General features: G+C 35.0%; 1 protein-coding gene across 2 annotated transcripts; it reads left to right on the forward strand.

The window, feature by feature from the left end:
• The first annotated feature begins 333 nt into the window (after nt 1-333).
• Nucleotides 334-24,459, forward strand: LOC128997007 (dicarboxylate carrier SLC25A8-like). 2 transcript variants are annotated; one of them, XM_054422586.1, is made up of 8 exons: nt 334-421; nt 14,124-14,454; nt 18,028-18,149; nt 18,801-18,910; nt 20,597-20,812; nt 21,817-21,957; nt 23,101-23,242; nt 23,491-24,459. In XM_054422586.1, exons 2-8 carry the CDS (start codon nt 14,317-14,319, stop codon nt 23,618-23,620), a joined length of 999 nt encoding a protein of 332 aa, XP_054278561.1. In that variant the 5' UTR covers nt 334-421; nt 14,124-14,316; the 3' UTR covers nt 23,621-24,459. The 2 variants fall into 2 exon arrangements, with proteins under 2 accessions (XP_054278561.1, XP_054278560.1); XM_054422585.1 differs by lacking the exon at nt 334-421 and adding an exon at nt 12,168-12,296.
• The last annotated feature ends 226 nt before the right edge of the window (nt 24,460-24,685 follow it).

Genomic DNA, 24,685 nt, shown 5'->3' on the forward strand with positions numbered 1-24,685 from the left:
ACAATATTGTTGCAAATCGATAAGTATACAGGACATGCAAAGAATATAAAAAAAAAACTAAAAATAGCAAAATAGTGTGCAAACTATGCACATAAAAAAACATCAAAGCAAACACATGTTTTAAACCAAATGGTTTAAAGGATTATTATCTTTGTGTTGAAATAATTGCCAAATCTACCACTTAAAAATAAAATGTCCAATGATAGCAATTCAGTATGATCAGCTGATTTTATTCACTCCAGTGCAACAGGCCATCTATCAAGATTGTCTACCATCTGAGTAAACAACAACAATGAAACTTTCCTTCGTCTGGTGGGCCTTGTCGTCACGTGACCACTAGCGAACCTTGGCGGGAATTATCAGCTGTTGGAACTGTCAGTATTGCTCGGCGCGTTGCCGCGGTATCACCTGTTTCATTTTGGTAAGCCAATGCCTTTGTAATATCGTTGTTGTAATTAGTTTTAATTCTTTGCATTGTTATCCTAGTTGCTTTAATGATTAAATTGGTATTTTTAAAAACTGTAAGAGATGCTGGTTTATTAAAAAAAATATTTAATTTTCTAGAGTTGAAATGTTTGTATGAATAAAAGAAAAGTTATATAGTGTATCATTAATATTATCATATTCTAGTGTGTATACGAGGTGTCATATTGTTTTTCTATGTTCAAGTTTTATTTAAAACTTGTACTTGTTCAAATAATTATTAGGAAATATCCAATTAAAATGGAAAATGTAATGTGAAATTCATAATAATACTGGGAATTTCTAAACATTTCGCTTTTAACCACCTATGTTATATCGTTATACGTCCTAACAGCCCAAATGGACTTTGAAAATCAAAAGGATTTTTTTGTAACCGCGATGTTTCCCAACTTCCCTGTATGTAAAATTAACAACCCCCGAAGGATTTGCGTGTAAACCGACACACGCGATACAGTAACATTAAAAACGCATCATTACATTGTCGCTATGCAGCAACGCTGAACAACAGGGTAAAGTTAGTGTTGAAATATGTTGCTCGGAGCAATAACAACATTTTTTATGGGTTACTTAATTTAATTAATTTAATTAATTAATTAATTTAATTAATTAATTAATTAATTTAATTTTGGTTTTAATTACCTGGGTGAATGTAGAATTAAATGAATTAAAATGTGTAGTTTTGTTACTGGCCAGGTAAGGGAGTATGTTTTATCTATGGTAAAATCTTTCCTAAACCAGGACCACCTATTGCCCCTAATCAAAGATAGCTGGGTCCGGTTTCGAACCATTCAAAATCATAGTGATGTATCTCAGGATCGAACTGGTGTACTTCTGATTAGGTACGGTACTATAACCAGCTACCCTTTAATAATGGTTTAGTTTCATATCGCCACGTTGAATATAATATTACCTGTATCGATTCAAAGGCATAGTTATAATACGTCTAGCATCTATTGATCGTCTTGACGAACCTGTGTACTGTTAAACGTTTATATTAACACCAACAGATTGAGAATACTTATTTCCAGTAGCTATTCTGGTTATCTATGTCCCAACACTGTTTTAGAAACGGGGGCAGGAGACGAAAAGGGGTGTAAGGGTAGTGGAGAGCGTTCCGATCAATATTTTGATGAGGGCTCCTTAACCTATAAACTCTGCTTGGACTAGTTTTACAAAATATTTTACCTTCGTTTGGATTTTTGTAAAAATTGCATCCCTCATTGATCCATCGTGAGTTCTGGTTGTGAATATATTCACTTTATTCACTCAACAATTACAAGGTTATCTTGCTTATTTATAGAAGTCAGTGGAATAATACAATAAAATTATGCAAAAATGTTCGTTTCCAGATTTTTCTCTGCTAGTAATTATTCTTTTAATACAAACAATTAGGCACTACTTCTTAAGTTTTTCTAATTGGCAGTTGATGAATAATGATCAATGTTTAATTACCGGTACTGACAATGAACACAATGTCCTAACTAAAATTCATTCCATAGTAAGTAAATTAGTTATCCTGAACATGATCTTTCAAACCTTGAAAAGTTGTTTTTATTTTAAATTTCGCATCTAGAGGGATACGGGATTATTACGGGGGGGGGGGATTATGGTTTATTCGCAACAATACTTTATTTGACTAGTTAAAAAAATACTTTGATCTTATTTTGTCCACAAAGTCCATGCTAATAGAATTTGTTGAAAAAATGAACCGTTATTTGTGATTTTTACAAAATATATTACAGTTTCTCATTCTTTCTCGGACATTTTCCGTGCATGTCAGCTGTGCGTGCAGCTGTTAGCCAAGTTTTGCTGTGTCAGCTGACGTGATGTTACACGGGTTTCAAACTTTTATAATGTAGGTTAGATCATGTACCCATTAGGTCCTGTATCAGCTATTTGATTTATTTTAAAACTTGAAATGTTTTTTGTATTATGAGAAAAAGTTATTTTTTTATGACGTTTTTAATATTTTAATGTAGAAAAATTTTAATTTGTGTACTAATGTATAGACTAGTAGGTCTAGTACGGAGTGAACTGAAACTGCTAATTTAAAAAACTGTCGTAGGTTAGTCACACTAATTTTACCCAACGATCGCATAAAGATAGTGGGTAGGTACTGCACGATTAGAAATTTATGGTACAGAAATTTAACATTTGCCCGTTTCTGTAAGTAAGTGTTTACTCATAGATTCAGTCTGGAATTTGACCTCTTTCAAAACAATGTATGAAACCATAACGTGGCCGACTTGACGCACCTTTGTATTGGTTGATAAGAGCGCCAAAGTTCAAAACTGAACTAAACGCAACACTTATCTCGTGCGACTTCCGAGATGAAATGTGTAAAAAGCCACGCAACCGGGAGCAAAGTTTAAACTTCAAATTGAGATAGGCTGATAATACTGTTTACGCATTTAATGTATTTTAGCATGCACAAGTTTAAGCATTAACAGAAACAGGCTAGTTCCTCGCCATAACTAACACTTGAGGGACTTATGCAGTTTTCCCTTAAAAGTGTTTTAATCCCACCATGTTTCTGACTTTACAAGAGGATCAGAAGTCTACTTGATTTATGCAACTCAATGCTTTAATATTCCTTCTCTTCTAGTTAATTATCACCTTGCTAAATAGCTTGTTCGCTGCTCAGCAGAAAACAGAATGATTTGCAAAAGCTCCAAGACAAGGCTCACTCATTTGTGAAGGCTTAGTTTCATCACCGAATAAACATTTAACACCTAGTTTGTGAACCACTCTTTGTGTCAAACATTGCGTTCAACTTGCTAACCAATCGTAAAGAAGCTCTATGTTTTCGGATGTTTTAGAAGGTCCTTACTAACAAGTGGTTCGTGTCCTGGCCTCGAAATCCTTCCTGAATCCTTCGTGTGTCGATTTAGTTGTTCTTAGCAGGAAATTATCCTTCGTTAAAACACGTGCTCGAACATAATCGATGCATCTACGATAATAAATTGGGAAATATAATGTGATTCTTGGATTAAATTAAGAATCGTTTCGATTCGATTAGATAGTGAAGGGAATCCTGCAAGTGGTCGAGATAGATGAATTGACGGGAAGTTTATTTGTAGGTTTCTACAAATAATCAATGAGGTATCAATGAGTGGTCAACAATGAGGTGTCAATGAGTGGTCAAATAATAGGTCACAGCTCTAATCTTTAATGATCTAATGCTACTCTGCTCTAATGCTATCAATGAGTGTTGCGACGCATGATGATGGGCTAATGTTATGGAATGGTAAAAAATAACGAACACATTGGCTCTCTACTCTCCACCTTATATAATGTTATTTTTCTTTTCTTCAGTATGTGGAGTCTTATTCTACTTCATTCATGTCAAAATGTAATCCAATCAAGGCGTCAAAGATTAGTATATTATGTTAATATTATTCTGTTAGTAATACATGATCCTCATCTCTAGTATTCACTCCATAGCCAAACAGATCTACATGGATTTTACCCCAAAAAGTTAAATTACACAGAATTAATCCAGTTAAAACTTGCTCCACAAACATAAATCTTAACAAAGAGAAGCTCAAACCTGATAAAACCGGCAAAGGTGGAGAGTACAGCATCTATCTACCGCATACTTGAATGATTAAAACAATGGCAACCAGCCAAGGTCTTGGATAAGATCGTGACGTCAATATGACTTTGGACTGGCGGGTGTGTGAGAGTCAACAATGAATCAGCTGATCAGCTCCATTACTATCAGCTGGTCGTTGTAAACAGCTGGAATTGACCTGTGCGACTATTGCTCTCCACTTGACTTTTCAACAAGATGCAATCTGTTAGCAATAATGCTTGGTGGTGACAACATATGTTCACAGCTTACTATACTATATTATAGTGATTGTAATTGGAAGGGGGGTTTGAGATGTATTGCAATTGTACTTTTGTTTCGAAATAATTGTATTTATAAAAGTATTCTGAGATATTACTAGTTTAATTCTTCATATCGTAATACACATTTTGTGATAACATTGTGTTTAAAATCCCAATGGGCTAGACGTTATTATAAACAAAAGATGTAAAGTTGAAAAATATTTACAAATAGGTTTTTCTATTCCTTTGGTTGAATTCAACGATAAGAATATCGAAATATAGTTTCAAATTCCATCCTACAAACTACACAAGACTGAAAATAACCCATTTCAAAACCAAACCCTTTTAGTTTCTCTTCCGCACACTAGTGTCAACTGTGACAAGCCTAATTTCCCTTCTCCTACCTCGGGGCTGATGTGACCTTCTGCCGAGTTAAGCATTTAGTGGAATTTGGAAAACAACTAAATTACGAATATCCATAGTTTAAGAGTTTCTAACCACTTCCCCTACAGTTGTAGCTATAGATTGTATTAATTTCTGATGTTATGTGGTGCATACACCATTTTTGATAAACATGTTTTATTTTATGCGTATATTTCGAACTAGGTATAATACTTTTAAAACATACCCATAAGTTAATTTCATATCTATTAAAAAACAAACCAATTGCAGCAAAACCTTGATAACAAACAAGTCTCTCTTGGGGATTATTAAATAAGACTTGATATCGAGGTCGACTTCTTATCGAGGTTTACAATAACAAGTGATTAGGGATATGATAAATCCAAGGGGATTTGACAATGACACTTGTTATCAAGGGTGGCTTGTTATCGAGGGTCTTTATATAGGCTCCATTGTACGTAGCTTGTCGGACCTTTTAGGTATTTTTAGGTTCAACATTTCACAACCTATAATTAACTATCAGGCACACCATTATTGGCACCATTTAGCTCTCGCAGACGTTGGTTTAAATTAAACGTTTGTTAATTGTTTTACGATTGCATTGGCAATGCGCTTGGAGGTGTTTTAACAAGTTAATGATTGTCCCAACTATTAAAATTAATGGTGATGATTTGCATGATTTAAAACTGTTCAAAAATAAAAAAAATCAGGCTATTTCACCGTAGTACTCTGTCGGTGAACTGATTGTATGAAATTATTTTTTACTATTTAACTGACTACAAATTTAATTCTTAGCGGAATGTCTACCTTACAGTAGTATCTTTGACTATTAATGCAACATTTTATTGCACAGCTTTAGACTTGGAAAATTGTACAATTAAAATTGGTACATGAAATAATTCATTAATTGAAACCGTTTGCTGTGCTCACATAATCCAAGAGCAATTGAGCCAAAACAAACACAGCTTTATAATATGCATTGCAGCCATTGTGTAAGATCTATCATTGTTTTTATGCAATGTTTCGATGATAAAACGTAACTCATTCAAGTTTTCGCTCATTAACAAGATAATAAGTGAATGAATTGTTTTAACCCACGCCAATCAGTGATATGGCATTTCCGTTTTACATATTAGCTCAGGATGTTTACAGCAATTTGTATTAATTGGTATTTTATCTCACTGTTATCTATACAGTATTGCTCGATACACTACTTAGTAATTTAGTTGAGTGTATGCTTCTTACCTTAGACAAGTCGTTGTGTAGTGCGATCTTTATGTTCACTAAAAATATGTTAAACGTTACTTCGAATTTAATTAAAGTTGACGATCATATTCATAATTTCAGAGTTATGACGCATCACTTTTGTCAGTTTTAAATTATTTTGTGTAGTTTAAATAGCTTAATATCAATTTTTACGATTTGCACATTTTGAGTCGGTTTTACTTTTTATACGTTCAACCACAACACTCAGCTATATTTGGTACTAAATATAAGAAGTTTGGAACTTTGAGAGGTAAGGAGACGGTTTTGTCGTTTTAAGTTGTATTCTAACTTAAACTATTTATGGATGTATTCCTCAAACAATTATCTAAGTATTCTAAAACGTTGACAAGTAAAAAATAAGAATACAACACTATGTAGTACTTGTAATTCGTAGTTGCATGCAACACTTCATAAAATTTATTATCTTTCCTTTTCCCCTAATCAATATATGCCTACATCAACCACGATTTCCAAAACTATAAACTATAGCTGCGATTAAAAATACCAAATAGATTTTCGCAGAGAGTCAAGATTCACCATAACCAACATCTCCAATAAATACAGAAATAGTTTTTCGCGAGAGAGTTGTCTTTTTTGTTTTTTAGGTTCACATCTTAAAGGGGTTTTCGAAGGGTCACTTCATTACATAGCAAAACATTGGTGATTGGAAGAATTTGAACTCGCACACCCTGACATAATCCTCTTGATGTAGCCAACCTTACATTACACTAACATTACACCAACCTATGCTCTCTATTGAGTGGTTTGATATCGACGTAAATTTTCAAAAGCTTTAATTAAACCTACGTTATCACGTTTTTATCTTGAGATTTTCTGCTATTTTAAATGTTTAAGCACGTGCTTGAAATTCATTCACGGCGCAGGCACATTTTTACCAGTAGGTACTTATATGTTAGGGTACTTGTAACATGTACTTGTTTTTTAGATAACAGAGATATCACATTGGTCTCATGCTCATCCTAAGATACAAATGAAGTACTTTACATTATAAACTGCGATCGTATTTTAGTACATAAATCGTAGTAGTTCCATAGGGTCTACATTTAAGTCGGTAAGTACAGCCATAGATTAAACTTACTCTTGTGTAACTTATATATTTTTACATCAGCTGACGTGTTTTCTGTTCCTACTTCGGTATATTTCACCAACTTATATATTGCAATTCAGTTCAATTATCAATTATTGAGGCACTAAATATTTACTAGACTAACAATCTATTATAGAACTACTGAATTGATTTTCGTCTATTAATAGTGCCTCTTATTAATTAAGTAGTAAATCTACTCACCGTAGAATATTCCCTACAAAAATACAACACAGTAGTCGCACTCAAAACGTAACCGCTAGGAAAAATCAATGGACTTCATGTTCCATAGGGATCCTCTTAACTCCCGACCCCCTTTCATAGGTTTGTTACTAACATGTTTCACAGTTTAAAAATTTACCAAAAGCGTGTAGGTACTGTAACTATCTGAACCGAAGCTTTCATTTGATTTTACCTAATCTTCAATAACTTAAAAAAGCATTCGAGCTACTACCTTAAAACGAATCCTTTAGGCTTTCTAGTTATGTTAAAGAACATTACCAAAGGCCACCTTTTGTGATTTTAATAATTTACATACAGTATCATAATTTTAAATGCAGTACGTGTGTGTGGTTTATGCGTGAAATTCCATACACAAATGGTATTTAACATAGTAAACATGACAAGATTCAAGTGTATGTTTAATGGATCTCAAGTTATTAAACACCATATCAATAGTTAAGTTCACCTCAATAGACAGACGATTACTTAACTTCGATCGATGTATGTGTGGAAATATGTATTTTCTGGATGCAAGAAAAGAATCCACAATGAATCAGAAAACCTTGAGACGCTATAAAATATTGTGAGAATCTATCTCTCCTTGAGGATCAGATCTTGTTTTGTCGTTGAATGGAGTTTTAAATCGATTTGCACCGCTTGACCTTAAAAGCTTTGGTGTTTCTTGACATAAAATGCTCTTTCCCTGGAGGGGAAAATATGCTCATGCTGTCGTAGGTGGCATTGCATGCATTTTAGGAACTGAGAAGTATGTTTTCGAGTTGCTCTTGAATAATAAATCTGTGGAATTTCATATTAAGATTTCAGATGTATAAAACATGTTTAACTTTGCTTAATCTTGTTACTCGTACCTGTATAATGATTTTTGTTGTAGTGAACTGTTTAACATAACATCAACCCTTCACGAATCATAAACTGGACTTGGAAAAAGTTATTTTTAGTTTCTAAATTGCACAATTCCCCAAATAACATTATTTATATTAGATATTATTTCTCTTTGTCCATTATTCGAAGAGTCATGATAGGTTTTCTCCCACTATTTGAAGAGTAAAACCTTAACGCCAAAAACCAACAATTTACTTCCTATTTTGGAACAAGGCAGTTTTCGACACGACAGCAACCAAATTCTCTAATCGTCTATGTTTATTCCCTTCTTTGGGGAAAATTGTGTCGTGATGAGGCATGATGAAGCATGACTCGTGTTATTTAAGAACAATAAATTTCCCCAACTTCTACATAGTATAATTTTGTAATAGTATATTTGATAGGTTTTATCATTGTTGTCGATAGTTGGGTCAAGTCCAATCTAATTACGTTTAACAATACGATGGTGCAGTGCAGTGGACTTGAATTGAAATTCCACTCCATTGGCAAGTAAATTGAAATTCCACTCCATCGACAAGTAAATTGAAATTCCACTCCATCGACAAGTAAATTGAAATTCCACTGCATCGACAAGTAAATTGAAATTCCACTGCATTGACAAGTAAATTGAAATTCCACTTATTACCTCTACGCATTTTCTATTGAACTTATTGATCAAAACATCAAGTTTTCTCCATTAGTATCATATTAGACTCAGGTTTAATTTTTTTACAGTTGAGTAGGTCGAAATTCAAACTCAAAGATATAGCCTAAGCACTAAGCCAATGTTTAATCTGCTGTTTACTTAGCTTATTTCCCTTCCTTTCCAATTAATGTAGTACATCATTAATTGTAGACCATCTGTGGTAGTAGCATTGTAGCCTACTACGCTACATCATGTTAAATTAAACATAGACACAATAAATAACATAATTTTCAGTTCTAGGCCTAATGATAAAGGTTTTTTACAAACACTCTCGGAAAATGTATTTTACTAAAATCTGCTTCTATTCTATTGTGTTCTTGTGTTGTTATATATAATCCTTGTCTCAAAGGTACCGATGGAATTTGTTGGGAATCCTTTGACCTAATTGGTTTTTTAATAATTATACTTTATTTGTTGAGTGGTTATAGTGCTGTGCGTGTCTAGCATCCAAAACATCGCCTGTTCGATCCATTGAAAACGGCGTACCTCTTTGATGGCTCGAAACTGGACCCAGCTGTGCTTGATCATTGGACTAAATAAAATGGTCCAGGATAATGAAACAGCTGGTCTTAGTCAGTAACAAAGCTACACAGATCATCTCACTCCATTCTACACTCATCCTTCGCCTTCACTCATATTTGGCTTCAAATACGCAACTATGGGGGCGTCCCTTTCTCATTGGTAATGACCTGGGTGTCGTAAAAAGAAACTTTTTATGCTAAATTAAATCCCAAGAATTTTACAAATATTTCAACCACCGTCATCATACTTAATCTATATATAAAATCAAATCTTAAGATGAATTTCATCATTGACTATACTCCTCTACAGGGATAAGTGTACAGTCAATGGTACCCTATAGCCTATAGGTATCAATGTATAGGTAGAGGTGTAGTCAATGATTTAATGATTACATACTGTTCTCATTTCAAACAAATTCGATACAACGCTTCACAGTTGAAGGTAACCAAGTAAAAACACCCGTTACGAAATTACCCATAGTGCAATTTCTTTGTGGAGGTATCAAGCCGAAGCAGACAAAGCACAGGTGAATGCAGTTGGCATTACTGTCGTCAACAATGGCTGACTATGCAGTCAGTTGCATCACTCCACTGCCAAGTGTTTTGTCTGAATTAAACGCTGGGCTGATTGACCTGTTTATTGACAGTCACATTTCAAAGTCAATCAGAACAGTTCAAACCTATTGAATATGGAACTGCAAGGTTCAAGTTGTGTTTTGAATGTTTCGTCATTATTGTTTTGATTTGCATCAGCTGATGTTTAAAATACTTGTACATTGTCGTAAAAGGTTCAGCCTTATTGTTGGTTTGAGGAAAATATTCAAATAAAGTACCTTTCTTGACCGTACTTATTGAATTGCAATTACGAAACTATTTTTAGAGGTGTTGTGATTTTATTTGTCCACCCACCACTAAAATGAGGTCGAGTATAGTCATTCTTTTACTTTCATCTCTGCAAATACTTTCTTGTGGATTTTATTTTCTCCAAAATATTTTGACGAAATGTTCTTTTTTATTAATGTAAACCTTTCTCCTCATGGTGGAAGGCTTTCTCCTAAGTAATTCCAAACTAAATTATATATTTCGGTATTATTATATGTGTGCCGGTACCCTACCGTAAACATTGCAGAGAACTCGATTCTTGAGTATACCAATCCAAATAAATCATTTCGAAACAGTTAAAATCAGCCCGTGACAATTGATCATGTTATTAAGTTCTCGTGTACTTTTGTTAAACAAATCTCACAGACGATTTTGTGGATTTACAAAATATTTCACGTAGTTTTACCTTTTGTGTTACCTAAGTAGGTACTAGTGTAACATCAACTGCTCCAGCTGCAACAATCAAGCATTGACTTTTTATACTTTGTATACTTATTATACTATTAGATGTCCATTTTGATTTATCCGTTTCGTCTAGTTATACTTCGAATTGTATCCACTAAAATGGTTCTCTCTTCTTGTGTGGATAGTTACAGTGTGTAACTCTTTCTTTAGTTACACCAATACCAATGCCAGAAGACAATCAATAGTTATAGCCTATACCCCGTCCACAATACATGGTTCTAAAATGGTCTTCATAGTTTTTCTGTGTAGCCTAGTGTCGCAGGTTTGACTCACGTGACGGAAAAATAACAAGAAGTATAAAAAGACATTGAACTCACTTTGAAATCATACACGCTATAGGCTACTTAAATATTTTACTTCGTCTCTTTCATATGACGAGTGTAATCTTTGGTATACCACTTCGAACTCGACGTAACCAGCTGATTCGCGTCTACATTAACATTTTCTGACGCAACTTGTGTAGTATTACCAGTTTTATTTCACCGTACCTTGTCTTGTTGGGACGTTGGAATGGAAGTGGATGACGAAACGCACGACCTTGTCGCCCTTGTCGGGGCTTTCTTCCTGCTCTCTGCTGGCGTGCAGCGCCGGCTCGGCCTTGTATCAGGGGTGTGGCAATATGCATGTAAACACTGGCATGTAAACATTGTTTAATGCAACGTTACAAGTAAAACAACCATCTTCTTGTCAAACTGTTTGATTTCGTGGAATGGATATACGGTTTTACAAAAACTCCCAACATTTCCACTCATACAGCAAATTTTGTTAGTAACTAAAAACCTCTGTCATCGTCACTGAATAAATAATCAGCCGATTGGTTATCTCCTGATGCATCATGGACTATCGTTGGCTTGGAATACCTCTAACTGCGTGGTAGTTGCACTCAAAACTCCATCATATGAAATGTTCCTGTGTTGTTTTAAGGTTAGGGCAAGGTGTGTAGGGGATGGAATCGCACAAGCGTCTACAGCTACAGCATGACTTGATCACAGATCACTGATCACTTATTGCAAACGAAAAAACTGGCCAATGAATATGAGAACTAGTTTTCTTGATGACGTATGCTTTATGCTATATGTCGTCTGTTTTGTTTCGCTTTGTTTCTATACCAATTTTTGGATATAAATAATGTTCTGTCAGCGTTAGGCCTATCTCAGTTCTAAAGCTACTAATGAGGCCAATTAGAACTTATTTTCCAAACTACACCGGTCTACATGCAATCTCGGGCCAAAACCCCCGATATGGCCTCAGATAGGCCACGCGGAGTTTTTGCCCTCAGTCGGCCAAGTGCCAAGACAAACCTGACCCCGACTATAGCGTCTCTTTGGCACCCCTCCATAGACCCTACCCTCCTCCACCTCCCAGCGAAGTCCACAGCTTGCGCCACAGTTGGACTCTGACCATCGCAAACTTTCCGCGACACCAAGGTCCGGGAAGTGAAGATGAAAAGTGTCCGTTTTGCCCGGCTAGTGTCGTCTATTTCCTGGTATTTTCGGACTAGCGTTTATAAATAGTGCTCTTGTTTTAGGTTGGTGGATATTTTTGAAATGTCAGTGTTGTGAATTAGTTGTAAGAAGTCATCATTGAAAATAGGGATTTTTTATAAGAATATTTGGTTAATGACGAATTTCAGTTCGACAGTTTATTTGAAAATAGTTTTCTCATTTGGAAAAAGAATTTTCTCTCTTTGTGTTTGCATTGGTCATACAAAATTTTTATTTGTTCAGTAATACCGGTACTACATTTTATGTACTTTGCAAGTATATATGTAAATAAGAATACTGTTGTATATTATTTTGCAATAAGGCCAGTAATTGTTGTTAAAACTCATATCAAAATGTTTAACCAAGGGAACTAAAAATTCTAGAAAGTTATAAAAAGTAGCATATAAATTAACTATATCTATTCTATAAATTAATCTGTATGAAAAATTAAAAGAAAAATCCTTTATTTTTTCAGGCAAAGTTAGGGCCACATGGCTCATTTTTACATTTAACCTGACATACATAAATATATAGAAATAGGAATACAATGGAATTGCTTGATCTAATTAAACATTTTTATATAACAATTTAAGTACATATCTCAGAAAAAATAAAAACATGCAAATTATTTAACAAAAAACACACACACATTTACAAATCTATCATGGAGTTATGAGAAAATTTCACAGGTGTAAAACACAATGCTATGAAACGATTGTATGTTTTTTCAATACCAATCTTCATTTTAAAAACAAATTTAAATACTCAACTGGGTTCAAAAATATTCCTTAAAAGTTTTCACATAAGAGACAAACAAGCTATTTCCTTGATACCCTAAAGTATTCTTGGAGTTGGATGGATTTTGGCACACACCCCATGAGGTGTAGTGTATTTTGGTACTCATTAATTAAAAATAAAACAGATGAAATGTACAACGTCTTCCTTGTCTTTATTGACTACTAGGCTTGTAAATTTAACATGAAGTTATATGCTGATGATTAAACTACATTAAATGGTCCTGTGACATCCACCAAAATAACTATCTCTTCTGCCTTCTATAAAATGCTTGGCCATGAATACACTACCAGGAAGAAGAAAGCCCATTACATCGTTATGAATCGTTGTTACTAGTTCATAATGAAAAGACAATAATATAAGTTATATAGAACCACTGGACAAGTGAACTGATGTAAAATACAGCAGTTTTATTTCTTATACAAAATCTTTTTAATGAATCTAATCAATTGTTGACTTGTAAACTCTGCCCTGCTCTTTTTGGAGCCATCAACGTCACAAAATGAGAAAGTACCGTACTTTATGAGATGCTCAAATTAGGTTTTCTTTGAATGCTTACAGTGTTATGTGACGTAGAACAATCCAACAGTCTATATGCATACTACCAGTCAGTGGGTGGGTTAAAACGTTGGCACCTTAAACAGCTAGACAGCAGTAATAATTTGATGTCACTGGCTCAGTTGCGGTAGCGCCACAGACTTTGGGTCTAAGGCAGCGATGTCGTGGGTTAAGATCCTGAAACCTGTCATTACTTTTTATCAGTACAAAATTAACAGTACTGTACTGGCCTACCCCTTGCTTTGCTGGATATGTTCCACTCACAGCTTCATAGCCTGTTAACGGGCAAATGCAATGTAAAAAAGGCCACAAACCTAAAAAAAACATCGGCACACTCTGTTGATGCAATTCAACTATTTTCGTTAGAGTTTAGAAACTGAAACTTTAAACACAGGAATGGTCGGTAACGTCTATCCCAATCAAAAGTCATCTATAAAGTTCATCATGGTCGTCAGCATCCTTTCTAGACTTTACAACATATTCTCCAAACACTACCAATGAAATGATTGATGTTACAGTCTGGTGTGGTGTGATCAGTGAGGATGGTTGTGAAGCCGTCAGTCACTATGTTACCTCAAGATGAGCTGCCGTTGGGTCTGAAGCTACTGGCAGCAGGAACGTCAGCATCCTTTGCAGACTTTACGACGTTCCCTCTAGACACTGCCAATGAAATGTTTGATGTTACAGTCTGGTGTGGTGTGATCAGTGAGGATGGTTGTGAAGCCGTCAGTCACTATGTTACCTCAAGATGAGCTGCCGTTGGGTCTGAAGCTACTGGCAGCAGGAACGTCAGCATCCTTTGCAGACTTTACGACGTTCCCTCTAGACACTGCCAAAGTGCGCTTACAGGTGAGACTTTCAGTAAACAGGTTTTTACTCATTCAAAAACTCTAAATGTTCCTCCCCACTGGGAGAATAGATTATACAGAAGAACTTTTGAATTGTCTTTGCTTTGGGCCCTATTCTTCAACTGCATCTGTCTTTCATTTCAAGCTATAGCCCTTTCTGTATTCTCTAGTTCAAGTCCAGGTGCAGAAGAGGCCATTGTGTTTTCCTCTGGAATTCCACTCTAGAGCCTTCATTATATAATTTAGCTGCCAGTTGGTTTTATTTTCTCTCAGTGTAAAGCTTTTTTTCAAATTTCACATTTGTTTAGCTTATAGCATAGGGTTGCCATAAGTGCACACATGTAAAATTAACACACACACAACCGGTACCAAAAATTAAATACAACACTAACATAACACAAAATACACCAACAATCAACAACAACATACACCAACAACAGCACACACAAAGCTAACATCACACACCAAAGCACAACACAACATCAACATTCAGATCAGAATGAAATTTCAAGAGAGAGGCCTTGGACTTTGCAATGACTCCGGCCACCTGTTTAGCTTTGTTTATAGCTCTTGCCTTGTGATAGGCCTACATTCAACCTTTCCTTATTTCCAAACCAAATTGATCAAGGACTGATCCACTTTAAATTCTTGAGTCTTAAATAAGTTTATTTTATCGCAGAGGATATTTTAAACATATAGTTGTATAGTTCTTCTCTTAAACATATTTTTGAGCTGGGGCTTATTTGTGGTAGCATAATTAATATTTGTTTCAGTTTTTCCTTTACCTTAAAAAATGTCTTGAGAGACATGTCAGTCATAGTGTGTGCCAGAAGCTAAGTTAAAGGCATTAAAAATGTTACAATTATCAACAAAATGATTTTTTATATATAAACAAATATTTTGTATTATAAAAAGTATATACCATAAGAATATTTTTGGCATTGATTCATCCACAATATTAGCTAAAGGCAAGCTGGTGCCAGTTTAAAACTGTTAAAAACTACTGACCACGATGAGAATCGAAGCAGTTTTGCAGAATTTATGGAATTCAAATAATGTAATTTAAAAATAAGGTGCAAAACTTCTATTAGACTATTTTTGATTAATCCAACCTGTAATCAAACTAAAAAATTTTATTTTGTTTGTATATGATAAATTTTAGTACATATTTTTCCCCCAACATGTCACGTAATAGAGATAGCTACAAAGCTCTCAGCACTCACTTATCATATTCGTGATGATCTTGTCAATGATGGTGTTAAGTCTGTCATTCGCTTATCAGCTGTGATTTATGTAGGACTTAAAAGAAGCGATAAAAAAATTGGCGTAAACAAGTTAATAGACTGGATAATCTTTATCGTCACTATACTGTACGTGATTCAATTCCTTTGATATCACGGACGATTAATATCAAACATTAGAAATGACAAAATAAATTTTAACAAAAACTAGGTATCTTCTTTATTGTTTTCAACAAAACAACATACTAAACTATTTTCTGTTTACAAAACAATTGAAAAACATATGACTGTTTATATATAATTATTAAACAGTCTTTTGACAAACTTATATGAAATATATTGAGGGGTTTTCTTTATCAATGATTAATCATCGTACGTCAATCATCCCCCCCAAAACCCTCAATATATTTTTTTTTGAAAATTTTAAAACTAGGTGTTAAATTTGGATCTAGATTCATTTCTGCACTTGAACCTGTTTTTCTTGGAATATGTGGTGTTTTTCTTTTTAAGTGTCTTTCTCTTAGAAGGTCTTCCTTTCTTTCTCCGTCCCTCTTCATTACTTCTTTCTTCACTTGCAGATTCCACATATTTTCCACCATTCTTTTTCTTTACTCTTCCACTACCTTCACCATAACTCTCAGACTGGTTGACCTGCCGTAACTTCTGACGATTTCTCAGTTGTAAGTAAAGGTATTCTATCTTTTTGGTCTTCCTTTCCCTTTCCACCTTTTGTTGGTACTGTAACAGACAATGTTGCCTGTTGCAGTGTTTAGGGACCATCTTGTCCCACTGCCTGATCTTCAGTTCTTGCTCCTTCCCTCTCATCGTATCCTTGGCCTCCTCGAAATATTCACACGACGTAACATTGAGTGCAGGTCGTATCTCGGTGTCCTTTGCGGTTGACGTGACCCCAGGAGCATCGGTCCAATGCAGGATCCCATCCTCATCTCCCGAGATGGCTGATGAGTCCTCGACCATCTCTGTTGGCCGCAGGATCTCTTGTCTATCTCCCAAGATGGCTGATGAGTCCTCGACCATCACTGTCCGTCGCAAGATCTCTTCTGCACCTCCTGTGATGACCGTTGAGTCCTCGACCCTCTCTGTTGGCCGCAGGATCTCCTGTCTATCTCCCAAGATGGCTGATGAGTCCTCGACCATCACTGTCCGTCGCAAGATCTCTTCTGCACCTCCTGTGATGACCGTTGAGTCCTCGACCCTCTCTGTTGGCCGCAGGATCTCTTGTCTATCTCTCAAGATGGCTGATGAGTCATCAAACGTCTCTGTCTGACGTAGGATCTCTATACCTCCCGGAATGGCCGATGAGTCCTCAAACGTCTCTGTCTGACGTAGGATCTCTATACCTCCCGGGATGGCAGATGAGTCCTCGGCTAACTCCAAGATATTTTCCCGGTTGTTGAATTTGATTTCATTGTATTTAATTTCGATGTCCGATTTGTCTGTTTCATAGGTGTTAGTAATAAGTTTAGTTTCTAATTTTGATTGGTTTTGGTTTTCCGAAATCTTTTTAATGGAGGATGAAATTACATTTTTGATGCCTGCCAAATGAGTATCCAATTGTTTTGATCGAGTGTCTAACTGTGCCGAAATCTTTACTAGTAACATACTCACCGGGTCTGCTGGTGGTTCTCCTAATTTTGCCATTTCTTCTTAAAATCCTGTCACGGTCGCCAATTGATATCGTCACTATACTGTACGTGATTCAATTCCTTTGATATCACGGACGATTAATATCAAACATTAGAAATGACAAAATAAATTTTAACAAAAACTAGGTATCTTCTTTATTGTTTTCAACAAAACAACATACTAAACTATTTTCTGTTTACAAAACAATTGAAAAACATATGACTGTTTATATATTAATTATTAAACAGTCTTTTGACAAACTTATATGAAATATATTGAGGGGTTTTCTTTATCAATGATTAATCATCGTACGTCATCTTTAGAAAAGAAGATTATGATTACCATGTGTGCTTATGGAAGAGCTTAGAAACAAGTCATTTAAAATTTTATTGTTGGGTAAAATATAATCCAATCACTAAATGCAGACTGCTCGATTTGCAGAGGAACGCGGCAGGACAGAGTTCCGGTACCTCTCTTTCGGGAAAATAAAAATATTGGCATCATTAGGTACATAAATAGGTACAAATCACATTAAATAGGATACAGTTCCGGCACTTAATTTTTTACAAACCGACCACTGACTAAATGTGTTAACATTTACTTGACAATGCTTTGTACCTAGAGCTAATAAAAGTTTCTCAATTAATTAGTAAGTTTTCAATTTTAAAAATATCGTACCTTTTCAGATCCAAGGGGAGGCCAAGACACTGACCAACGTAGGATCAAACATGGTGTCCGCCGCGACTCAGACCCAGTACCGAGGGTTGTTTGGGACCATCGCCACCATTGTTCGCACTGAGGGGCCACTGTAAGTGTACAAGTTTTATTTCAGATCAGACTTACGGAAAGGCTATGTAAACTTTTACACAAACTGTGCTATTGACATGCTTTCTTGACATAATAGATTTTCCCTTACAAACATTTCTCCCTGTATACACATTCGATTGTAGACACACTGCCTTTGTACTGCCCCTTTATAGACATCTATCCTTATAAATATGCTGTCTTATAGATTTACTCACTTATCATACTTCCTTATACACACCTCATAAACACTAGGAAATACTTTTTATTAACAAAATTCAAGTTTTAGTTACCTTCTTATGGACATGTTCTCTTATGGCTTCATTATATACAAAATGATACTCTTTTATAAATTTTCCATCCTCATAAGCATCAGATTAATGTATATTAGGTTAAAATTGTTCTTAAAATTCTAGGATGTTACAAAACAAGTAGGCCTAAACATCTACTATACAGCAAAAAAATTCCTTACCAACCTTTCATAAGCTTACTTAACATATATATTGATACACACAAGGCCCAAACAAACATCACAATGAATAATTCTAATAATTACCTTCAAAGTCTTTAGAAGAGAGTGTTATATCAATGAACCAACTGAGAAGTAGTACTGTAAGTGGACAGTAGACCAATGCAGGGGGATGTTTTGTTGTAGAGGCCTGTTCAACGGACTTTCGGCCGGCCTTCAGCGACAGATGTGTTTCGCATCTGTTCGACTTGGCCTTTACGAAACAGTCCGGGACTTTTACACTGGCTTGGCCTACGGTAAATATCCTCCTGTAACAGTGGTAATTTTTGTCAGACGTAATAATGATTTGTAATGTAGTAATACTGAATAGTTGGGTAAAGTGGTTATGCTCGCCGAGTAATCAGAAAGTATGGAGCCGGTTTGATCCTTTCTGATATTTCACGCAAAAAGCTCAAAACATACTGACACTGATGCAAATGAGGCTTCTTCAGTAATAAGTTCAAGGGAACAGATTGTCATAGGAACAAAGATATACATGGCAATCCATGTATGTTGGCCTCAATCCATTTTTTGCACCTATTCTTCGTTCAACTTGGATGAGGAAACCTCAGCACAAATGGGGCATTTATAAGGGAATGGGAACTTATATCCAAAGCAAAAAAATAATTCAATATCCTTTACAATCAAAGATTATTTTTGTTTAAAACAGTTATTAGATAAAAAGTGATTTACCTACCACCATCCCGCAGCTTACAATTATAATAAACTCAGCCTATTTTAAATCCATATAAACTGTTTTGTTTCTTGTTTACATTCTTACTGTGGTAAACTGGATCAGCTGTTAAATTACAATTGACAACTGTTGAAAAGAAAGTTGGTCAGCATCACTAAATCTTTAGAAGCAGAATAAATAAATCACTAGGGAGCAAAGTCCAAGGAAATTACCTTTTTAGTTACCATTCGTCAATCTGCTAGACCTTATATTTAAATGGCACCTCAATCATAAAAATCAGTTAAGTAGCTAGCTAACTAACCTTCATGGCTATAAATTTAAAGAGATAAATTGATTCATCAAAGAAAATCAAATGCACCTTTGCAAGTAACATTGACCTTTTGATAAGAACATTTTGATAAAGAGTAGTTCGCATCCTCAAAAAGTAACCTTGATCAAAGATTGAATAATATCACCCACAAAAATGTTACTAACAATAAGATATTGTTTTGATGAACTTTGAAGTGTATGCTTACTGATTCATTTGCCCTCTTTTTAAAGTAGACTTTGTAATGTTTATCATTGTGGTTTCGCTTCACAGTAAAGATTTTTAGATTTACTTAAGCGTAAACAATAATCTGAATGCAAAGGACATTTTAAACTCATACTTACGAGGGAGTGCTTTGTACTGAAGCTTTTAGTAATCAGCTTTAACATTATCAGTCAATTTGTTTCCTTTCTTTTTAAGTTAAAAAAATGTATAATTTGACTACATTTTAATCCAGTCAATCCAGCAAGCATAACTGAATGTTCATTTTATGTTTCAATGTTTCATTCAGTTACCCTAGGTACACATTTGAGCTGAATATGGATGAAGGTTGTAGAATTTGAAGTGGGATGTGTGCTCTTTAGTCAGAACTGTAATTTATTAGAAGTCCAATGTTAAGGAGGAATAAAGCCCAGTTTCAAGGAATGAAAAAGCCATTGACTTTTTCTCATTGAACCATCAGCGATCTTTAATTTTCTGGACTATATAACTACTCAGTACCCAACTATCTAGCCAACTGAACATTTTTGCATTTACTTTCTGCCTATCTTTACAACCGCACATCCAAGTATGTGAATTTCTCACGTAAAATAAAAATACATAGTTAATGCATTAGAGACTAATTGAAAGAAAAAAATTATTCCTACTTATCTAACCTATCAAGAATACAATATTGTAATTAAGACTTCTTGAAAAATCACTGAAAAAGTATTGACTTTCCAGGCAACTCAAAAGATACAGGTTTGAACCTGGTGGTGCGTATTGCAGCAGGCAGCACGACAGGGTGTTTAGCAGTGTTGATAGCGCAGCCGACGGACGTGGTCAAGGTTAGGTTCCAAGCCCAGTTGCGAGCGGCTGGCACAGCGGCTAGATACACCAGTACCATGGAGGCTTACAGAACCATTGCGGTCACGGAGGGAGCCCGCGGACTCTGGAAAGGTACCTGAGAAAGTTACGGCTTGCATTGTACTTGCAAAAAGGCTATAACCTCTTGTAAAATATCGAGACTGATTACTATTTACGTAAACATTGTAGAATTTATTTCTCAACAAAACGCCAATGTATAATATTGTGCAAATCAGAAGTTACACAGATACACCATATGACAAAATTTGCCATCCAACATTTTTTCATATATCCACACTTAGTACAAGACAGTAAAGGTATACAAAAGATGTCACCCAGAGCAAGAGAATCAAAATAACACCCTTGTTTGAATACCACTGGTCGCTAGAGGTTTCAGAAACAAAGCCTGAAAGAATCTGGTAGAATTTAAGTTGAATTGTTTGTACAAGGTGCGGAAAAAAACCGATCTATTTTCTGCAGTGCACTGTACAGGAACAGGTCGTCTGAGGGTGGTGGGGTTAGGCTTGTTGGAAAGCCTACACAATGCCATTATCTGTAGTCATAGAGCAGTGGTCGCCTGACACTCATCTCCATTCATACTTGGCTTAAAATACCTACATTGTATGGTCGCCATTTCATAAGAAAGTATTAAAGTATTAAAGTATTAAAGTATTAAAGAGATATGTGCGTTTGTTATCGAGTTGGTTTAAAAAGTAATAATTAATTCATTTCAACTCAGCAGCATTTCCATGCACCTTTCAATAAGGGTGACATAATTTGTTGCATGTGATGTACTCTAGGCCCCTCGATACCTCAATCCCTTCCTTGCACCCCCCCCCCCCCCCCTACAAACCTAAACCCTCCCTCTCGTAACCCTGGGTTCGAGCTCACCGGCCCATTTATTATTGACTGATCATAACCAGTGAGACTAAAATCCTTATTTATGATCTTATATTTGTCATTATAAGTGGAGATGCACCAAAACTGGAAGACTATTCAATAATTTAACTTATATTCATATAATATTGCAAACATGTAAAATGGGACAGTCAAGAAGTTACTTAATAAAAAGTTTTAATTTTTTCTTATTTTTTCAGGTACATTTGCCAATTGTGGGCGTAACGCGATAGTGAACGTGTCAGAGATTGTTTGCTACGATATCATCAAAGAGACGATCATCAAGAACGGCCTCATGACAGACAACGTACCTTGCCACTTCACCTCTGCCTTGGCAGCTGGTTAGTGTTATCATTGACAACGGTGTTATCAATTGTGTTAACTACTAAATTCACTTGATGCAATCTTGTGTGTGGATAGAACTATACATTTCATTCTAATGTTAAAGTTGTATTTAGAATTAAAATTCACACAGATGATTTGAGCCACTGATGAAGTGTGCTATGTAAATCACCCAGGCCCGCAGTTTGCATGTGATATACTCTAGGCGTGAGATAATTGTGCCCCTCTCCACCTATTTTGTGTGGGGAATTGGATTTCTTCCTTGCTGGTGTTCTTCCTTGTTGGGTGGTCCCAACAAACCTAAACCCTCTCGCACCCCTGGGCTCGAGCCCATTTTTCAAAGCGGCCCTGAAATTACCAATTTCTGCAGCATACACCAACCATTTAACCAATCCCATAATCTGAAATGACAAACTTTCACTCTAAAGTTGCATTGTTAATGTCACATCAACAATATTAGCAATATTTAAGGAGGAAAACATACTTTTAGAATGTAGAACAATCTGTGAGTGGCTTTTGATCCTCAATTTTAGAAAGAGAATTGAAGAAGAATATACTTGAGCTACCCTTAATTCAAACCCTCATTGAATATTTGAAAAGTAATCACAAGCATGTGAGCTGTATCTAGTGGGGCCTTGGCTGTAGTCAGAGATTTGTAGAATATTTTGTAACATCATTTCTGTGTATTACCAGCTGACTCCTTATCCAGATCTAATTTTTCATTCAAACAAAATCCAATTCGACAACTGATTTACATGTAATACAACTTTGTAACTTCCCTCCAAGCTATTATGGTCTTTTGCATGGTGGAAGGAAAATACATAGGTGTGCTATTCCCCTCATATTCTGACGTCACTCGGATTGCAAACAAAAGATCTTGTAACTGCCAAATTAGTATGTATTTGTTTTGATTTGATTGTTATTGTTTTTTGTTTTTTTTTATTATTAAACACTCATTATAAATTATAAATTTGTTGAATGGTTTTCCTACGCATTACTTCCTTCCTTCAAGAAATTGCAGAACACTTTTCTTGCAAAGAAACCCTATGTAGTCCTGCACAGTAGGCCTAGTTAAATTGGAAACATTTTCCACCATATCATACCACAACATGTATGACTAAATCGATCATACTAATGTCCAGGTTTCTGCACGACCTTCTTCGCGTCACCTGTGGATGTAGTCAAGACAAGGTTTATGAACTCCAAGCCAGGCACTTACACAGGAGCCATCAACTGTGCAGTCAGGATGTTTAGACAAGAGGGTTTCTCAGCATTCTACAAGGGGTGAGTTTCCGTCCTTGAAAGATGCTTAATAATGCCTGAAAGTTTCATTACAATCTGTCAAGCGGTTTCGGAGTCCATAACGTATATATACACAACGTATATTTATATATACATAAATAGTTCCTCTTTTATAGATATAGATAGAGCTCTAATTTGCTCATGTAAGCTCTATTGTAGCTGAACTCTATTCCTTTCCAAAATATTCTTTATATTTTTTAATTTTTGTATGAAAATTTCGCTGATTTCAGATTCGTGCCTTCGTTCTGCCGTCTGGTCAGTTGGAATATAGTGATGTGGCTCACGTATGAGCAGGTGAAGAAGTTTATGATTGAGAAGAACCAGGACTACAAGGACAGAGTCGCTCTTTTGTATCACTGAGATAAGGTTATGAATATCAATCACACGTGTTTACCATAAAACATCAATAATTGGAAAACTGAATAAATGGACAAGTAAATGACAACTTCAGGGTTGTTTTAGAAATTGTTGCAGCATTGTCTATCATGCACTTGGTAAAAAATAGGTTATCAGTATGGTTAAAAACATCCTTAAATCTTGTGTTAACTACCCTAGCAAAATGTTGCAATCATTTTTAAAACAATATGAACTCATCTGTAATTAAGAACTTTAGAGTACAGAGTTTTATTCACTGACGACAAAATGTATTTGGTTACTTTAACATCTTAAACTTATTTGATTCTACTAGTTAATATTTAAAATAACTGTACTTGAGGTTTTTCTGACCAATACGTAAATTATTTTTGTAAGATACACTCATAAATTTGCCTTCAAAGATCAAGTAACATTTATTATTCAGTATTCATTTAATGAAGTATGTTATCCCTTTTTTACATTGTATTATTTATTATTAAATTATTCATTATTGTAACCATTCAAAAGGTTTTAATCTTTTTTTTCAAAAGAAATATTTCATTATGCATTTTCATAAATTCAAAAAATATTCCATAACTCCATTATGTTTGTCTTTATATTAATTTTATTTATTTCCATAATATTTTAGGAACTACAAAAGTGTAAGGTTTGAAGTGTTTGTTGTATAATATTGTAATAGGTAATGTGATAACATTTGTGATATAGAAATAAGTCTTGACAATAAGAGTATTTTATGTATGCAAATGTGTAAAAATGTGAATATATGTTGTTTTTATTATTAAATGTTTATAGAGATTAAATGATTATATTTACTTCTCTATTAACTAGTCTTTTAATGGCTTTAACCATTTCCTTTAAACAATGTACTAGTCTTAGGGTCGTTTAGTGGTCACAGCTGGGCTTCAGTCTTGGTGTCCTTGGTTCAAATCCTGCCAATCACCAAAGGGTTTTATATATGTGATAATATTAATAAATAATACACCATAGTATATGTGATAATATACCGTGGCCCAGCGGTTATGAGTCAAAGGCTGTAAAGCAGTTTATCAA

The sequence above is a fragment of the Macrosteles quadrilineatus genome, unplaced genomic scaffold (assembly GCF_028750875.1).
Source record: "Macrosteles quadrilineatus isolate MER2022 unplaced genomic scaffold, UCM_ALF_1.0 Scaffold_6__1_contigs__length_79288215, whole genome shotgun sequence".
Lineage (NCBI taxonomy): Eukaryota > Metazoa > Arthropoda > Insecta > Hemiptera > Cicadellidae > Macrosteles > Macrosteles quadrilineatus.